Source organism: Sylvia atricapilla, chromosome 5 (assembly GCF_009819655.1).
Source record: "Sylvia atricapilla isolate bSylAtr1 chromosome 5, bSylAtr1.pri, whole genome shotgun sequence".
Lineage (NCBI taxonomy): Eukaryota > Metazoa > Chordata > Aves > Passeriformes > Sylviidae > Sylvia > Sylvia atricapilla.
Genome location: NC_089144.1, coordinates 63,932,888 through 63,953,034, shown reverse-complemented (window position 1 = coordinate 63,953,034; position 20,147 = coordinate 63,932,888). Strand labels below are relative to the sequence as shown.

The 20,147-nt window shown below is 40.7% G+C and overlaps 1 protein-coding gene across 4 annotated transcripts in view; it reads right to left on the bottom strand.

Moving 5' to 3' along the window:
* TBXAS1 (thromboxane A synthase 1) overlaps window positions 1-20,147 on the bottom strand; it is a 230,242-nt gene that overhangs the window by 140,010 nt on the left and 70,085 nt on the right. For 3 of the 4 annotated variants that reach the window (XM_066319778.1, XM_066319777.1, XM_066319781.1), the window contains one exon: window positions 5,777-5,829. The exons of the other annotated variant lie outside the window; for it this stretch is intronic. In XM_066319778.1, coding sequence (XP_066175875.1) covers window positions 5,777-5,829 — 53 coding nt within the window. The remainder of the gene's footprint in view (window positions 1-5,776; window positions 5,830-20,147) is intronic. 4 annotated transcript variants of the gene reach the window in all.

Sequence of the window (20,147 nt, the reverse complement as noted above, 5' to 3'; positions counted from 1 at the left end):
GGAGAGGACACAGTTTTGGCCAGTCTCACAGAGCTGTATCGTGTCCGGCCAAATCCGTCAGTGAGGCCAAACCAACCAGGAGATTTTCCTCTAAACAAAGAGTACTTTGCTGGAGCTATGAGCACAGTAGTTTTCACACGCCGTGAGCACAGAAACAAGCATCAGGAACACGGTGCAGGTGACAGGCAGTGTCCTTTGTTGCCTTGCCAAGAGCACATAAATTGCTGTGTCGTACAGTTGGATTTCACACTCTCTTTCCAGAGGTGTAAAATATTACATCAGGCCTTTGTATGTACATCGGCTTAAACAGCTGCAGTAGAGTCATGGACGGATTGGATGGAGGAAACAAACTCAGGAAAAAGTGCAATAGTGAGCACATGCCTGCAGCTCAGCCACCCCAGGGCAACGTCTGGAGCCTCAGAGAGGAGTGGGAGAGCTTTGCACACAGAGAAGATTACCACTTGTACCAAAGGTTTCCATCCAAATGGCTTTACCTGTGCTGAGGGCTGGAACTGTGACATTTCAGTGGGCTTTTGAATTCTGTCTGTGAATACACAGACATCCCAGGACCTCAGTGGAGCAGCCAGAGGCTACAGTAACAAATCAAGAACCATCCTGAGTACACGAGCTCAGGCTGCACGGTTCTCATGGGAGGTCACAGTCCACACAGCAGATTTGTCTGTGGCTAGGCACCGCTCATTAATAAATACCTTTGGCATTACTAGTACACTAAGTATCAATGTGCAATGTTCCAGCCACCTAAGAACATTTGAAACATGCCAGAATTAAACTAGTTGACTAATTTCCCATAAATTTTGCCAATAAACTGCAGCCTACAGATCTGTGTATGCAGAATGTCAACTACTCCAATAGTGATCTGGTAGCCACAAAACCGATCCTACCTGTGACAGATTATAGCTCTCAGAACAGTGTGGTATGCCACCTTTTGGGTACATATTTAGGTATCATTCCCACAGAAGGTTATGTTTTTAAGACCAATTAGCTCTAGAGACAAGAGTAGAAACTGATGATGATAATATACCCAAAAGTAACACACAGGACTTGTTCCAGCAGCTTGATTTAACCACCAGAGCTAACTATAACCAACACCTAATTATGGTCAAGTGTGGGGATTCAGACGGAGTTGTAGCATTGTACCATGAATTCTGCCCTGGAGTTTCTGCCAGGAGTGTTTCTGGGTTTCAGTTCTTTTTTAAAAGACAACTTTTTAAGAAACAGGTTGCTATTAACAAATTCCCATAGTGACAATAATATAAAAAAAAAGACATCTGAAATTTAAACTTTAAAGCATTAAGATTGTCCTACTGTTCTCTCCATTTGTGCAATAATATTTTCCATTTCAGAGGGAATGGTGAATATTTCACAGAAGAGCAACTAAATTGTCAACATGCAAAGTGCTATCAAAAGACAGGGTGGGGAGGGAGAAGAAATCTTTTTCTCCCCATTAACTTCTCCCAGATACAACAGAACTAGGTGCTCATGTGTACCAACAGCACTAAAAATATTTTTAAGGCACAAATGCAATTGTGTTTTTATGGCCCTGATTCAGCGAGGTAGACAGACTTTGGTTAACTTGAAGCATGTTGAGTAATACCATTGACTTTAATGTGATTACTCATGTGCTCAAAGTTAGGGGTTTTGCTATACTGTACAATTTTCAGGTAATTAATGGAAGAAAGAGATAATTCTAACCCACTCAGCAGTTCTGGGGCCGGTCAACAACCTTATAGAGTTGAACAACACATAAAGGAGAAAGCAGTGAGAAGAAAATAAATCTTGATAAAATATGAAGGACCTGATACTGGCCAAAAAACCATACTGCTGTTTAAGAAAACAAGAATCCAGGCAACTGAGGCTACCAAAATTCCCTATCAGGTTACATGAGATTAGGAGGAGCTATAAAGCAGCAACAGGAAGCTTGTTTTTCCCTATCATTTTCCAGGTATGATTTCCTCTAGCTGAAATATAAAAAGTAATTTTTTTAAAGTATCAAACTAAAGGAAGTACCACAAGAGAGGTAGTAAGTCCATTAGACTTCTCCCCTCTGCCCCCCACCAGTGCAAAAGAGGAAATCAAACAGGATAAGATTTTTCATAAAACTGAGTTATTTCTTTACATGGGCCTTCAGAAACAAAGGAAAGAATACTTTTCTTGGAGTTACTTTTTCCACAGAAAGCAGAATAAAGGTTGAAATAGAGGGGTTAAAAACTTTGTGGAATTAAAATAGCAATAAATACATTATTTCTTCAGTTAAATTCAGCCTATGATTAAGACATCAGCTGCTCCCTGCAGGAGGAGATCCTGCTCTATCCATCTTAGGTTTGTCCCAAGGCATTTGATGACAGCAGAAGGAAGGAAAAAGGCTTTCAGTAAAGCTCCACATGCCCAAATCCCAGAAATGCATGTCCCTCTTCCGTCCACAAGAGGGGAAAGCCCCAAGCCCCCACACTGACAAACCAGAGCTTCTACTACAGGCATCTTCAGACATCTCACAGCAGGTTGAAGTTGAGTGTTCAAGTCAAGGCAGAGTAAGAATAGGGTTTGACCTGCCACAAGCTATTTCAGATGCAAATCAACATGAAGAAAGAGTGTCACCCCACAAATTGCACTGAATTTTAATCTGTTCTCACTCTTTGAATATACACAGTGAGGTCTATGTTACGATCTCTTACATTCTGCCCCACGTCCAAATGCATTGCTACAGTCGAAGGCAAAATAAGTTCCTTCATCCCAGAGCAATCAGCTGCCCACTTGAGGCTGTGTCATGTTTTCTACAATCACTGGTATTAGGACGTTGGGCCAAGAATATATTACTTATTTTGGCAGGTTTCTTTTACTCTAAATCAGCCATACACACTCACAGTTCTGTAAAGCCATAATGATGCAATTGCAGCAGAGCAGTCAAATGAATATTAGCTGCATACAGAAAGTAAAACTAACTTGCTCTCACATTATAGAAGCTGCTCTTCTAATTCCATAAAATATGTTGTCCCTCTTTATTTCTCTGCCTGAATTTATCATCTATTTCCAATCCGTAGCCATTAACCTGCAATCAAAATGGAGCAACTGGGTATTGTGGAGGTGAAAATAAAGTAACATAGCGTTAATATTCATAAAAAAAAAAAAAAAGAGTGGCATAAGTCACTAATTTCCACAACAAACAGGGCTACTCTCCTGCTGCAGAACTCTAATGTGAATAGGGGAGTATTGAAGGCAAATCTTAATATGTATTAGTACACTGTTTTCCAAATAGGATTGTTTTCAACTTCATTTTTGTTATGGAGAAATAGCACACATATTTGAGAGGAAGCATTTTTATAGAAGGTACTCTAAATTATAGCTAAATCAAAGATTCCCACTCTGTCGCAGGATCTCTTCAAAAGTAATGTCAGTGGCTTGGATTACCCTGCCGAATAGAAATGCTCCATCTCTGCTTTTGCACCAAACCAGAGCTGTTTGTTTCTGCCTTGGCCTCCATCTTTGGCCACCTCTGTATGAAAACAAACAGTTTTCACAGCACAAACTCACAACTGATGACTATTTGCATTGTCTCGCTTTATAAAATATCAGTACCATCACCTCTCTTTTGAATTTGCACACAGGAGCGAAAGGAAAAAAAGCTTTTGTGACCTACAAAAGCCTCACTTGAAATAATTCTCTCCGACTTGAGGCCTTTTGGAATGGAAGGGATATATTGTTTTGACTTGATTAAAGCTGAAAAGTTGATTTGACATCCTGTTGTCAAGGAAACCAATTCACACACAAAAGAAAACAGTTGTGATGGTATCATTCAGACTATTCAAGTGACCTTAGGAAGAAAAAAAGGCTTCAGTTCCAAAGATTTGTATTCAACTCACTGCACCACTGTAGAAATAAAGATCATTGCTCTTTATGCTTATTGGAAAGCAGTTTTCAATCTGGGAAAAGAAAAATGCCACATCTTCTTCCATCTGCCAGGTCCAATACTTTGCTGGGAATACACACATAAACACACCTACTATTTATTTGCCTATTTCAAGAAGTACAGAAAGAATCACACTGAAGACTCATAGGGAAGGAGAAGGAATTTCTTTAATTGACAGGACTGTGATAAATACCCCCTGACACATACCCCCACCTATTGAACAGCAGCTCGCAAGCCAGGTTTTAAAACATCCTCCTTCAACTACAAATAAACCTTATCTCGAACACATCATTGTTTGCATCCAGCTTTGTTTTCCTGGCAGACATGAAAAAAGAGCATTTCTTTTCTCTGCCAGCCTCCTAGATCCCTCAGAAATTGAGTTTTCCATGCACGTGATAAATGAAATACACCTATGCTCACTCTTCCTACCTCGAGAATCCCAAAGAGGCAGAACTATCCCGGCCAACCACAACACATCATCCAGCTTTGCAGTCCATGCAAGTCTCACAGAGATCTCATTCCCTAACAGTCTTTAGTAGATTAGTGAAAGGAAACTTTCTATCTGCTCATTCACTGTAATTATACATCTCTTTCTCCAATACACAGCCTTGCCTGGCTGAGCAAGCAGACAGATGACTAAATAGCAACTTGTCTCAAATTCAGCTTAAGAAAAAAATAGGCATGATATTAATAAGGAGGGATGTATGCTGAGGAATAAATGCCAGTGTTCTTACATTATTGTCATTTAAGGGCATCACACCAGAGGTCACAGAGATAATAAGCCTCAGTCACTTTCCATTTGTTACACAACATACAAATTGCCACAGCATTAATAAATATCTTTTCCCATTCTTGGCCAGCCAAGACACTGCATTATTTCCTCCTAGACAAGTACCTAACCCCTGGAATTCATTATTTCCATCACTTCTTGCAGCATTTTGTCCTTAGGGCTGAGCATAAATGCCACAAGGCGGCTGTGACTGGAGCACCAAATGCATGAGCCTGACTTCTTTCTGCTAAAAGAGCATGCAGAGCATATTGGTATCTTTTGTAATCAAATATGTATACACACAGACATTCTTATGTGCTCTCTTAAAAGTATCTTAAACTCCTCAAAGACCATGGGAAAAAAATTTGACCTTTTCATAATTTTTGGATATTGCCTGATACTTACATATTGAAATAATAGTTATATTACAAACACCAACTGACCACAACAAGAGAGGACACCACAGGACAACTGCATTTCCACTTAAAATTATGACAACTGGAAAGTAAGTAGTTCTTGGAACAGAAATTACATTCACAGAAACGTGGAAGGGCTTCTGTGAAGGGATATACTGCTTAAACCCTCTTTACTTCTAATAAATTGCTAAGATAGCACAGCTGAGCTATAGAGAGAGGAATGCTTCATTTCTAATCTGTACTTCATTGTAGTTTAAGTTTAGGAATTTTGCATAAATATAGATAGCAACAGCTGAAGCAAATTCATACTATTTCATAAACTGAGGGTTTTTTAAGATGACAAATTATTATTTCCATTGTTCACTGTAAGTATAAAGAATATGCAGATGAAAAGAGAATATTGAAGGCTGGTAGCTTTGTACAGTTCTGAAAAGGACTAAACTTTATGTGCATAATTAAAATAAGAGACAGGAAAATGAAGTCCAATGCCAAATGCTGAACTAAAATAAACCAAGAGTGTTTGCTGCATGTAATCAAACCACCTCCACCTCTGTCCCCCAAACTGAAACACTGCACTCTGCATTTTGATGAACAGCTTATCTTGGTATTTTGTCCTCTCCAAGCCAACAAACTCAAAGAGCAAGAGCCAGAAAGAAGAAAGCTTACCCACAAACAGGTCCATACTCTGTTATGAGTTTTGTATGGCTTTCCCAAAAACCCTGGAAGACAGAAAAATAACATGGAATTTTAGAGACGTGCTTAGGAGAAGCTCTATTACACACTGTTTCTACCACAAAGCTTTTAACCTCAGCCAGGAGAACCGTGGTATTAATTCATAACCTCACCTTCCTAATACTGTTCATATGTGACAAACAGAGTCTAGAAAGGACAGCTGGGAAAAAAATCCCAACCTCAAAGAAGATCCAGATATCCATGAAACATGTTTTCATCAATGTTTTATGGTCCAAAATTTGCTACCATTTAATGATGTCTTATTTTTAAAATAATTTTATCACTTTGGTGCTGATTCAGTTTTTTCAGACATGCAAATGATGGAAAACTAACAAAGAAATTAATAAAAGGATAAGTGTATGACTTACTATACAAAAGGGAAGCACAGTGAATATGGCAAGGTCATCTTGTTTTGGTTTTAGTCAGATTATTACAGAACCCCCATGACGCTGTTGTACACCACAACGACACAAAGACTCCGACTTCAGAAGGCTGACAATGACTCCTTTATTTTTGGGATGTGTCTCCCTTTTATACTATTCTACACAGACCAATTCGATTGGTGAAACAAAGACAAACCTCTTCAATCACATTGGTCAGAACAAAGGGACATCAAGAAGAAGTCCCTCCTAGGGAAAGAATATAAACAAATTTACAGTTACAAAAACATGTCTCTTGTTTACAGAAAATTCCCTGGGAAAAGAATTTCAGAAAACCAAAACTCCTCAGGCATGGAACCAGGGCTACACCCCCAGACCTGCCAAGTCAGAGTTTAGCACAAGGCAGTCAGCTGGTACACTCTGCCGAATAGAAAGCAGATTTATTTTTAAAATTTTTAGTACTTTTACTGTCTTTCATTTTCATAATTGATGAAAATTGGTATCCATTTATCTAAATAAACCTGCCACTATACTCAATTGTTAGTGTCTTAAATGGATTCAAATTGATCAATCTAAAGAAGGTGTGCAAAACATATCCCCAAAAGTGAATGATAGAAAATTTGTTTAAATGAAGCTACAATATTTGAGGACCGTGCTCCATTGTGTTTGCTACTTGTCTATGGAAAAAGTAACACATTTGATTGCATTAATTTGCATTTATATTAATGGAAGACAGACTATCATGATCTATTTTCATTCTTTAGAGAAAAATCACTAAGAAAGTAGAATACTTATGTCTCATATTGAATCTTTCTTGGTTTTTACAACACACTGCAGAATATTAGCCAGAACAATACAAACCACTGTAAATACTTCTATTGCTGAGATAAATAAACAAGTCTATGTAAAGCGTGTATGCTTTGAGAGTATTTTACCACACTAAGCAAAAGACAACCTGGTAACCAAAAGTAATGATCCAACTTACCACTCTTGGGGGCTAACCTTGTCCAAATTAGCAAAGCACTTGCCACCACCTACAGTCCTCCTCTCATAGAGTCCCTCATTCATTTATTTTACTCTTATAGTACAGTTGTGCTTTTTATTTTTATTATTCCTGGACTTGTAATACTTTTACTCTGCAGGATAAATATGTCTCCAGTTTAAGGCAAGAACTCTATGGTTTCCTTTAGCTACAAAAAACAGGAGATGACGTGTAAGAAAACACACTACAGATAAAATTATGAAAGAGGTGGATTATATGATGGCCTGAGGAGAATGCATATTGCTTGAAAATGTATATTCTCCCCAGAAAAATTCTTCACTACTAAGGTAAGAAGAAAAGCCTCATCCACTGGCACACAGAAACTAAGGTGGACAAAGCCTTTGTAAAGCCACAAATTCATACAGCTAACTCAAAAAGGCTTTTGCCTGCAGACACCGTGGGGGGGAAAAGGCACAGTCACATTCACACCAACCGGAATTTTTGCTACAGAGGTGCTTCAGCCTTTGCAGGACTTCGGCCTGCAAACTGCTGTGATTTTACAGCATCATAAAGGCCGTCTGCTGCAAGGGGGAATCCTGGGGTCAGATTCCCGCAGCACTGCTCTCCAGGCAGGTGTTTGAGGCTGGTACAGCAGGCTCAGCCCACGGGCACACTCTGACCGTGCTGTGCCCGGGAGAGCAGCCCCAGGCTGCCCAGACAGTGACACTTCCATCCACGCTGGGCACCAGCGCCATGCAGGGCTCGAGGGCACTGCGCACAGCCCCACGAGCTGGGCAAAGCACAGCTGCAGCACAGCTGTATCACAGCTGCATCGCCTGGGCAGGGCACAGCAACTTCCAGTCCTGTATGACGATGCCAAATCGGGTCTGCTTTCCAGCCCCCTTCCCTGCTAGCCTGCGCTTTCAGCAAGGACACCCACACTGCAGCCTGAGCCCTGCCTGCTCACTTGTGCTTTGGATTGCAAGCACGCATATAGGTATTGCACTTGCTGTACCCACCAGCTGCATTCCAGTGAGCCAGCAGGATATTAACATTTTCAAGAAGCCTAGGCTTTAAATGATTCAGTGAAAAAGCCTTCCAGAAAGCCAGCTTCTTGGAGGAGCTGCTTCTGGCTCACTACAGCAGGGAGGTCAGGCAGAACACATTTCAAATCAGGTCTGTTAACCAGTAACTGGATTTCCACCTCCAAGACTCCTAAATGATTGCACTGGCTTAAAATTAACAGCACTTTTTTTCTTTTTTTCTTTTTTTTTTTCCCCTAAAGTGAGAACTAGCAGCCCACAAGATGGAGGAAGAAAAGGAGCTGAAAAGCAGCTGGGAAAGATAGTGTGAAAGCATCCTCAGGAATAAAAGAAGCCTTCATTCTCTACACTCCAGGACACTTTCTCATGCTGCGCAGCACTGCACACACATACCACCACCAGCCTCCACTGTTCACCCCTGGGACACACTGCTGTCCTGGCCTCTTCAGGGGTCTGGTGAGCACCTGGTAGCAGGTCTCATAGTAGCAGGCCTGGGAAGATGAAAGATAAGCCAACAGCACACACAGAACCCTCTGGAACTGTGGTGGCCAGACTGCAGGCAAGGCAGAGAGCATGTGCAAGTATCCCTTACACACCAAGGTACACCTTTCAGCTGGAGGAAGCTGGAGCCATAAAAAGGCCCCTGTGTATGCTCCTGAAAGCCACGAGGAAAGCCAATGAACCTGCATGGACTCAGAGTGAGGGGACAGGCCACATAAACACAGCTCTGCCAGTTCTGCAGCATCATCCCCAAACACAGCCTCCAGCAGACAGGTACCCTGAAAACACCCTTCTTCCCCCTCACCCAAGTCATGTCTGAAACACAGCAAGCCTACTAAGTGCTTTTGGTAACTAATTTACACGAGTTTGGTTTGCTTCCACCAATTATTGCAGACTTGTCCACGCTTTATAATTGCACCTGTACTTAGTATCTATGGCATAAGCACGCACCTGCTTACAATCAGCTGCTGTTTTACAAGAAAATGGGAGTAGAGAACACCTATCTTTGCTTATTTTCCTCATATTTTTCCACTGGGTGATCTGCAGTCAAACTCATAAATGGCACCTGTTGACTTGTACCCAGTGGCTTTAACCTACCTCAACCAAGAATTGTAACAAAGCAACATGGGTATTAAGAAAAGAATAATCAGGGTAAAATGGAAACATACATATTCTGGTTTTTTTAAAGACAGAAGGAAACAGAAAAGCAGAACAACACGCAGTATTATGGTATGATGCCATGTGCATCAGCAAGAACTGTTGTGCACTACACATTCAGTAGTAACAATTAAAAGCATGGTTAGCAATGAAATTCCAAGTTTAAAAAATCACTTAGGTTTTCTTTGTTTGGAAGCTGCAGAATCTGAGCTATCATCATCAACTCAGAAAATGGTTGGGCCAGGGGGACTTGTCACATGCGGCCCATACAGTGAGGTACCAGCCTGAGGACAGCCCATCACCACACAGGATAATGCAGAAGTAGGAAAAGCTTCTTCCACTGAAGAAAGCGTATTTTACAACATCTGGTATTCCATGGAAACAGCAGCTCAAGTGGGCTGACTGCTGCACACCCAGAAGGTTCTCTGTTTACTTCGCTGGTGGTTGCCTCCCTGCAGGGAATTTGCATTCTCCCTTGCTTCTGGGTGTATATCATCACCTGCATCTGTGAATAGAATCTCTCACAAGACCAAATCCTGCTTTCAGGGATACAGGTACAAACCCCATGGCAGAGAACAAGATTTGGGTCTGCATCAGACAAAGCAAAGTGTGGGCATTGCCAACCATTTTTCTTGAGATACCAAATGTTGAAGCTTCAGCGTGAGCTGTACACTTGAAAGGGCTGAAACTGCTCAAATATCCCCTCTCCTCTTTTTTTCAATAGACTCTGCCACTCCAAGACAGATACTTCAGCAATTTCCTTCTCATTGCATATTCACCTTGCTAGTCCCTCACAGCAAGGAAAAAATCTGCGGCAATGTCATCTTCCCTCCTTGCTGAAAATGGTTGTAGGCACTAAGCCAAAGTTTTCAGAAAGAGGCAGTATTTCAGAGAGAAGCAATGCATTTTGATTTTTGGGGTGTTTAGCATGAGGCATATCCAACCTATTCCTTTTAGTTGCTCAATACCTGCAGATCTCATGGCTGCAAAAGGGAAATTACTCAGATTGTATGGCGGATGCTTGAAACATTTCAGCTTACTGTAGGTGGAAAACAAATGATGTGGTTTATGAACTTCACAATACTCCTTCAGGGTCATGAGATAAAATGGTTTGAAGAGGGCCACAAAGCTGGGATCCAGCAGATGCATGCTCCTGACAGTAACTCAAAATTTGGACTCCGAAATGGGTCCAAGAGAATGCACTGAGGGTAGCCTTTGAATTTTGTAGTGTACTGAATATCACAAAAGCTCTGTGGAGATGGATGTGATGAGCCCATCAAAATTCACTGCAAGTGGGAAATATTAACCATGCAAGAACAGCCAAGGCAAAAGGCTTCTTTTGTTGCTCCTTTCTGAAAAGTACCAGATCTTATCTGATGTCAGTCACTTTACTGAGATACCCTGGATGCAAATTTGTGACTCGGAAGTCAAAGATACCACATCCCATAAGTAGTCCCATATATGCTCCACCTTTATCACCCTATATCAGATGTGATGCTCTGTTTCATTTTGATATTACCAATCACAATGAAACATCATTGTTCGAGTGTACACCTCATATCAAGAGATTTAAAAAAAAATCTATATAGTTATTTATGGTTCATAATGACAATAAGCAACATTTATGGATCAGATTTTTAGCATTTAATGGGCTTTTGCATGTCTTTTTTCCTTAGACTACTTGAAAAAGAAAATTGCTAATAACCTAGTATCCAAAATGATTTTTTTTAAAACAAGCTAACATTTAATTAAAGTAACCTTGCATCAGTCTGCAACCCTCTTTGAAGAAATGACCCCAGACTGTACATCATCTTCAGTAATAATCCTAGTGAAATCACTAGGATGCCAGCAGACAAGAGGAGGAACACAGCATGAACTTCTAAGCATCCTGATTCTGAGATATGTACATAGTTTGTTACCTTTGATCATTACCCTTAATGGTTGTCCTCTGTGTGTAATTTGGTTTAATTTATGTGTGTGTCATTTCAAATTTTAAAAAACACATACAGCCCTTCTAAATTTATTAAAGGCAGCCTTCGTACCCTTAACAGTTATTAAGAGAGGTTAGTGTTATGTAATTAAGTTAATCTCATCTGTAAAGGCTAATTAACCGAACACTAATTGAATCTGCATATGAAAATTTGGACAATGTGTTCTCATTACACAATTTTAAAAAATTTACCTGAGCTAAACACCAAACAAATCGTAGATTTCTTTCCTTCTACCTTTTCAGATCTTCAATAAAAATTAAGTGGGCAGGTTTATTTCTGTGTGCTGCATTAATCCTTGTTGTCCTTAACAAAGAGCTTTTGTCTCACTTCAGGTAAACAGTTTTAGCCCCTCGCTGAAACATGGATATTTCCCCTCTTGCATGAGCTCTTCCTTTCTCTCTGTCCTTATCCCAGGCCTTTCAGTGCCCTCCTCTTTTTCTGGCACCTCTCCCACTCAGAGAGGACGAAGGTTCTGGGGTTCAAGTCATATTACACAAAGGATAAGAAGGCATCCAGACATCACCTTAACCAATCCTATCACCCAAAAGGATTAGATGGCACAATACAATTCAGTCATGCCCATTCAGCACTCCAGCCTAAAGCCACCTTGGCAGCTTTGGCAGGGCACTACCTTTTTGCCCCCAAAGACCACTCACCAGTGAAGTACTCATCTCATCCTTCTCCACCTGGGTCTGCCAGCAGCACAAAAGCAAGACATGTTTTGGACCCTGTTCCGAGGTTTGTCTTTTCTTGAGACAGTTACTGTTTAATCCAGTTAAGTTTCCAAATGGGAATTAAGAAAAGCACATCATCTTTTCTGGTATTTGCTGTTTCTCCCCATTAACCAGGTTAATGGCTGATTCTAATAGGCTGGTAGCTGAACAGTTGGAGGGAGGGGGAGCCAAGGAAGCAAACACAGTGGAAAGCCTGACTTTAATAGCATGTAAGATTTCTCAGTGTGTGGGACCCTGAGTCCTCAGATTTTCTTCACAAAAATTTTTATTCTTCATAAAAATATGTTTTTAATGAAAGATGCACACAGATTTCAGTAATGCTTTCGGTCTGGTGGCTGGGGAACCATTGTCACACCCAAAAGGATGAAAATCAGGATAAAAACCAAAATACAGTAAACACTGAAGCTGTAGGGAAACATGTATGGACAGAGTAGGAAGAAAAGGTTGAGCAGGAAAGGAGGAAATCCACAGTTTTCTCAAGGGTTAATCCTGAGCAGAACTTTGTTCAATGTTTGGAGGACCGAGTTCAGCACAAAAGGGAATCAGGCTTCAGTGAAGTACGTGCTTCTGAAAAGATCCTTTCCTCAGCAAGCAGAGAGACTGAGATTGTCATACTGAATGACCTGAAGAACCTAAAGAACTGAAACAGAGGTCTTTAATTGAAAGCAAAGCTTCATGCCCTTAGAGAGACACTATTTTAACTCCAAGAATTTCTGCAGGAGTAGGTGATTGCTTGAAAATAAGACCGAAGTGAAAAATCTGGATGGACACATTAGCCATAAAGATTATGGAAAATGTAGGATGAAAAAAAGTATGCTGGAAACTACAGATGTAGAGTATTTGGGATAGGCTTTCTCTGGAATGCTGCATGTAAATCTGATGAGCTGCCACGTTCAAAAGGAATGAATTAAAAATGGAACAAGTGGAGAAAAGGTTTACAAGGATCTTTGGGGAACAGAAGGCCTGTCTTACAAGTCATAATTAGGAGAGTCCATTTTAGCTAACCAAAGGTTCATTTTAGCAGACCAAAGGGAGGAGACATGCTTGCTGTCTAGAACTGTACTGAGAAGAACCACCAGGGAGAGAAAAATATCTATTTAATATAAAGGCCTACATTAATAAAAGATCAAAGTAGTATAAACTGGCTGTGGATAAATGTTGCTTGAAATTAGATAAAAGTTCTTGACTATCAAAGTAGCAATATTTTAGAAGTCTTTTATTCAGAACAGCAGGGACAAGAACCTCAAGAAAGGTTTTGAGACAAAGGAGGCAAGATGTGGATACTTATAAAAACTGAAGTATAGGATGAATAATCCAGGCCATCTACACCAGCCCCTCAAGGAGATCTGCAGTCACTTCTAGAATAAGAGGGACTCTTCTAATAGAAAAAGATTTACTATACATTCACATGTGCACGCTTCATTTACACTTCTTGTTGACTCACCTTAACTTTCCAACTCATTCTCGTATAGATACAGTCTCATACATTAATTTGGCATACTGCAATGAGATTCTTGCTTTCTTTTTGTCTCTTTTTTCAATCTCATTTCACTTTACAAACCTCATTTCCACAACATCTCTGGGCTGTTAAATGCCCATCTGTCACAGGTGGGGAGTAGGAAGTACACAAGATTAAGCAATTTGCCAAATGCCACACAAGAAGTCAATGGTACAGCCAGAGAAAAGCTGAAAGTTCCACAGTCCTCCTCCTTGGTAGCTTACAAAAACATTCCTTCACTGCCACAGAAACATAGACAGTATATGAGAAAGGAAAGGAATATCAACAAATTTGATCTGTTTCTGGGCTTTCAGACCTATCACATGCCTGAGGCTTTGAAGAAAGGCATGAGGAAAAGAACCCTATGTGCACTGCTAACTGTAAAAAATGCTTTAAGTAGAGGGAGGTTTCTTCCTCACCCAACAATATATTAGCTTAATATTGGATTACTCTTATAGTATGCATAGCTACAAATACAATTAGTCATAAAATTATTCCAGCTGCTGTATTTGACTCTCTGATTATTGCAATGATGAACTCTCCAGTATGATTACACAGGCTGGAATAATATTTCTTTTTATCTATTGGAAAGTTACCTGCTGTTAGCTTAGACCTTATTTATATCCACTACAGAGATATAATTGCAAACTTACTATTTTTACTAGGACTATTGTCTAGATAACATTTACCCCTGCTAGGCCCTTATTTTACTTCATAGTAAATGTCACAGATGACACCTATTCAGGCTTCTAGGAACCTTTGTCCAAACCAGAAAACATGTCATTATGAAGACATGTACAAAGAGAATTACAATTTGTTCAATGTGTGTTCATGAAAGGCTCCATATGAGGTCTTACAGACTCACTGCCATTTCTGATCCTTTGATAAACATGTATTTATAATAAGTCAAGAAACCAGGAAAAAATAGAAAGGAAAAATGGATTTTTTTTTTTTTACTAAAGTATGTAATTTCCACTAAACGTCTTCTAAGTTATCTTCCTTCCAAACTGAGGGTAATTCTCTCCTACACAATCCCTACTTACACGTAATTCCACTGGATTGCTAACCACCTCTGCTGCCTTAATATTACTACATCCTCAAATTACAACAGGAAAACAGAGAATTACAGTGCTCTCTATAGGAGGGAGTTGACTGTACCATAAAGGACCACTGCAAAGTGGATTTTCACTGTGAGCTCAATGTCTCAGGTGGATTAGCATAAGCATTCAGCACACCTCACTAACGGTGAATAAACTTTATTAGTTTTCTTTGCTGGCCTTCCTTAAGAGAAGCAAAACAGTCATTGCATAATTCGAAGAACTGGAAACAACTTCTTGTAGGACATACAGACTTGGTAGCTAAACCTAACGAAAAAGATTTGGGGAGCACTCTGACAATACAGTACTGTTTTCAGGGACAACAATGTGGCATTCAAAGAAATGAAAGTTGACTGCTTTCCCAAGAAAGGGAGGCAGGGACTCTTTCCTCCAAGGAGTTTTTCCACTTCAGAAGAGTGTCCCCTTCCTTCTCAGACCGATCAACAGCAGACTCCTTCAGCCTATGAAAATGCCATTTTAAAGGATAAAATATATTAACCAAACTCATTGCAAAAAAGTCTGTCTTGGATGCCACAGAGGGCAAACAGTCTTTGAAATAAGGATTGGAAAAATTACACATCCATGTGCAAATCTTGGCACCCTCACCTACAGGATAAGGATGACAATGATTAAGCTTTCTTCTCTGATGCAAACTGAGCCATCTCATACTGCTCACTAGTGCCTAAGTGGGTACTATTTCGGTGGGTTTCAAGCAAACCTCATCTATGGGACACAAGATTACTCATTCAGTGGGCAGTATCTTGGCCTCCTCAGAGACATTCCTCTTGTGGAGTGCTAGGGGTCTCTGCCATTGTTTATGAACTGGTTATAAAATCCACTTAATTTTCTTATCCACTTAATATAAAAGGCCACTTAATTTTCTGTGACCACCATATTTAAAACTATGAAACGTACACTAAAGATAATCACAAGTGAAAGAACTTAAGATAATCACAAATTCAGCTCTCAAAGTTTGATCTTTTATTGTGATGATAAGACACAATAAAACAGTATCCAAACAAAAGCACTAGACAACACGCAGAAAACTGCATCAAGGGAAGAGACCTGCAAAGATCATTACATGTGACAGACATTAATCATGCCACTTAATGCATTACTGAAAGATACCAGGACTATTTCTGTATTTTAATGTGGCCAGACAAGCTCAGCTTCCTCTTGTCTAATTCCCACCTTGTATGGATGCAGCTCTCAAGCATGAAAAAAAGAAAAATGTGCCTGTAGATTGTGCTGGCCTCTGACGGAGAGCAGAGCATGCTGCTATCTGCAGCATGGACAGGCCAAGCATAGGCCTGACAGGTCCCTTTTACTCCCATCTATCACACGGCACCTCTGTAAAAGCCACAAGGTTAAGGGCAGACACGTCAGCTTGACACACACAAGGCTTGAGGTGAGCCCATACATTCAGCAGGGCAGGAGGGGGAAAGTGTCTGCAGAGCAACATCCTCAGCTAGGCATTGGAACAAACACCCCCAGGGCTTCATCCTGCTGCCAGAGTGACACACCACCAGGTAGGACAGACCTACCCCAAACCACTATGGACACAGACAGGCCGTAAGATCCTGTGCAAAACAGAATTGTCTTATCCCTTTGGGAATATGACAAACTGTAGCCCCAACAGCCACATTACAGCAGGCAGTTGACTCTCCACCTAATTTAAAATAATTGTTCCAGCAAAATCTCCTTGTTCTCATAAGGTAAGTTACCCTTCATGGTCTGTCTTGAAGCCAAACACTGCTGAAGACCCAAGCCACCCATGTGGTGTCTGGTAGGATCTGAGCACAAAAAACAGAAACACTAGAAAGCCATATCAGGCCTCCCTGGAAAGGGATTAGGAAGAGGCAGACAGAAACACACAGTGCCAATCCCTGTGTGGGCTGGAGAGAGGATTGCAGAGAGCATCAGGAGCTGAGACAGCACAAGGAAACTAAACAGGAGACTGCAGTGGAAAGAGAATTTGGGAGCTCTAGCATTCAGTAAGATCACTGGCCAGCACAGGATGTGTTAAGCAGAGTCAGAGTTTCAACTGTGACAATTTCATAGACAGAAGAACTCAGGTTTGGAGGTGGGGATTGAATTGGCTCCTGTCAGCCATTCATTTCTGTTTCTAGATCATCACTCAGGGCTGGATTCTGCAGCAGCACCAGGAAAAAAACCACTTGTCAAGCCATCTGGGCTTGCTTCTTTTTTTAATGAATGATGCTACACACCTGCAAATACCAGATATTTTCCAGAGTAACCAATGCATTTAGCTGTCCTTTCATAACCAAATTCATCTCCACGCAGGAAAGGAGAAAGGTGATTGGCACCATCATTCAGTACAACACTTATGCAGGCCTAGATGCTTTGGCATAAGGCACAAAGTTGAGAGCAACCACTGCTCCTCCCTCTCCCTGTGAATTAACCACATCCCTGAGAGAGTGGGCCACTGGTGGAAATTAATCACTGCCAGGGATACAGAACAACCTTTCCATCACATCCTCCCCATAAAGCAAATACTTGGAGGGGAAAACAGCACAACCAAGCTCCTGAAGAAGACATCATCTCATATCAAAAACTGTCAGCACTCTTTCACTCTCCTGTTTTTCTTATGTACACTCGTACTGAGCAAAGGGTTTGCACCTTCTGATTTGCACCAAGTGCAAGAGGATCACTTATTTTAGGTAGCCCCTTTCAAAGCAGGGGCTTTCTTCTGAAGATCCTCAAAGAAAAGGGAGCCCCTGTTTGGTAAACAGTAAGAAGACAAATTTAAGACATTTGAATGACTCAGTCTCTCCAGAAGTAAGAAACAAAATGAAATTATGACAGTTAGAAGAGGTGTTAAAAGTTTAACCTGTCTGACATGAGTGTTTGTCCCACAGAGAAAGGCATGGAGGAGTGACCACTAGACAACCTGACATCCATTGGTGTCCTTGGAACTAGAAAGGCAATCCCACCATACCACTGGGTATGGGACACCCTACAAAAGCCATGGGAAAGCTCCAGCCAGTGCAATATTTAGCAGCAGTGCCAGCTTCTCTCTAAACCCAGCCCTTGACCTACAGGAAGTACTGGCATGACCAGGAGAACAGACTCCAGATCTACTGCCAAGACCCCAAAGACATTTCATAGACACAATGGTTTTCTTGCTTAAACTTCATGGATTAGACCAGGAGGTTTTACCAACTGTGCTGGTTTTGGCTAGGGTAGAGCTACTTTTCTTCACAGTGGCTAGAATAGGGCTGTTTTGGATTTGTGCTGAACACAGGGTTGATTAATATAGAGATATTGTGTTATTGCTGAGCAGAACTTAGGCAGAGCCACTCTAAAACTTGGCTTCTTCATCATGGATTTGTGTTAATGCCTCTTTTTAACTCAAGATATAAATTACTGGGTTGATGTGGAAGTAAAGAGCAAGACCCAGATGAAGAGTGTATATGTCAGTCCTCTGACTCTCCTGCCAAAATTTCAGGCTAAAAATGTTATACATACACCTCCTTACTTATATGTAGGAAAGTAACTCTATATATTCGTAACAACCTCAGGTTATTATTTATATGACAATGTAGGATGCACAAGAGATCCAGGTCCCCTAAACTACAGGCAAATACCTCAGCTCCTGTAGAACAAGTCATTCCAAAGGATGATAGATTAAATTCAATTAAAGGAACAAGTATGAAGCACTGTCTTTAGAGCAGAGTTCCTCTCTTGCACAAATCCTTACCAGAGTAGCCGGACAGCTAGTTCTGTTACATGCCAAAATCCTTGTGCCTTGTAAAGAAAGAGGCAGGAAAAGGAATGTTAACGACCTCTTTTTACAGTAGCCATTTGTCAGAGGGGGTGGGAGAAAACAAGCCACACGGAAAACAATTGCCAATTTGTGGTCTTGACCATTTAAAAACGGATCCCAAAATAGTCTGCTGAATTGGTTCACCCGGAGCAAAAATACCCACGAATACATATGCATGCACACAAAAACAACATCTCTTGATGCAGTGCTGATGGTGACTGCAGTCAAGGAAGAAGCGTTATTGCATTCCACATTGTGAAAAGACCACAATGCAGTAATTATTCTGAAAGGTTTTCACAAAGCACAATTATTAAGCTAACGTTATCTTATTATTGTTTGTTGCTATGGAGATAATATAATCAATATATTTTTTGAATTGATTTTTTTAATACTACTAGCACATTGCCCAATATAGCAAGATTCAACTCAATGCATTAACTGATTTTAGTTTATGATTGGCAAAGTCTTGAGGCAATAGATTGCAATCCATCTCATGCCTATTATTCTATCAGGACACTTAATGTCAAAATCTCTGCTGCAAAAGCAAGTTTACTTGTTGAAAATGAGAAAATGGATAACAAATCTGTCTGAAGAGATGCAATCTTTTAAGCTTGAATTTAACACTTACTTTTGTTTTTCCTAAACCAAATGAAGATTACTGAACTGACTGCAAAAGTAGTAGAAAAGCAGGTTGAGTTTGAACTCTCAACTTAAGGTACTTCTTTATTCCAGTAGGGATGTTTTTTAGGCATTATCCTCCTACATGTAACATAAGCTTTTCCTGCTACAACAGGGACTCAGGAAAGGTGGCATCAATTGTGGCACTGTACCAAGCTCACTGATTACAGATGCAGTCCACAGCCTTTGTCACCACCTCTTCCTGCACAAGCTCAGGAATCACTGGCTACCCACTCCCAGCGGTACAATGCCCAGTGAACACAGAGGGTCTTGGTCTCAGTGAGTGGTGAAGCAAAATTGTTACAGCCACAGCCCTCAGTTTCCTTGCCCATAAAACTGCAAGCACACTTCCTTTCTTTCAAGTCTCCCTCTCCAGCTGATAAACATTCAGCATATCAAGGAAATGCTCCTGTCTAAGGAAAGTGGTAGGTTCTCACAAACCCGAGTCTCAGACCCTTGGAAGACAGTAATATATTATATTAAGAGGCTTCAATTCTGACACTGTTATTCCAGTCTGTTACCTCACCTATCAAAAGATGGGCTCATCACTGTGAAACATCTCCAAGTCTTTTAGCATATATTTGCTATAATTGTTCAGAGAACGATTTTATCATGTTTTCCCCTCTTGTACGGCCATACTGTGATGACGCACTCTTTCATCTTTTTGGTCATAGAATAGCTTGGGTCAGAAGGGACCTTTAAATGCCTTCAATTCCAGCCCCCCTTCAATCAGAAGGGACACTTTCAACAGGATCAGGTTGCTCAGAGCCCTGTCCAAAGTTTTCAGGGACGGTAAACCTCAGTTTCCAGAAACCTGAGTCCCAAAGGTTACCATATTTTCTCAGCATAGCATATCGCTAAGACAAAATTAAGTGCAGCAGGCTAGACTCTGCATAACTAAATAAAAGGAGTTACAGCAACATTTAGAAGTACCAACACCTGTTAACTCCTGTGACA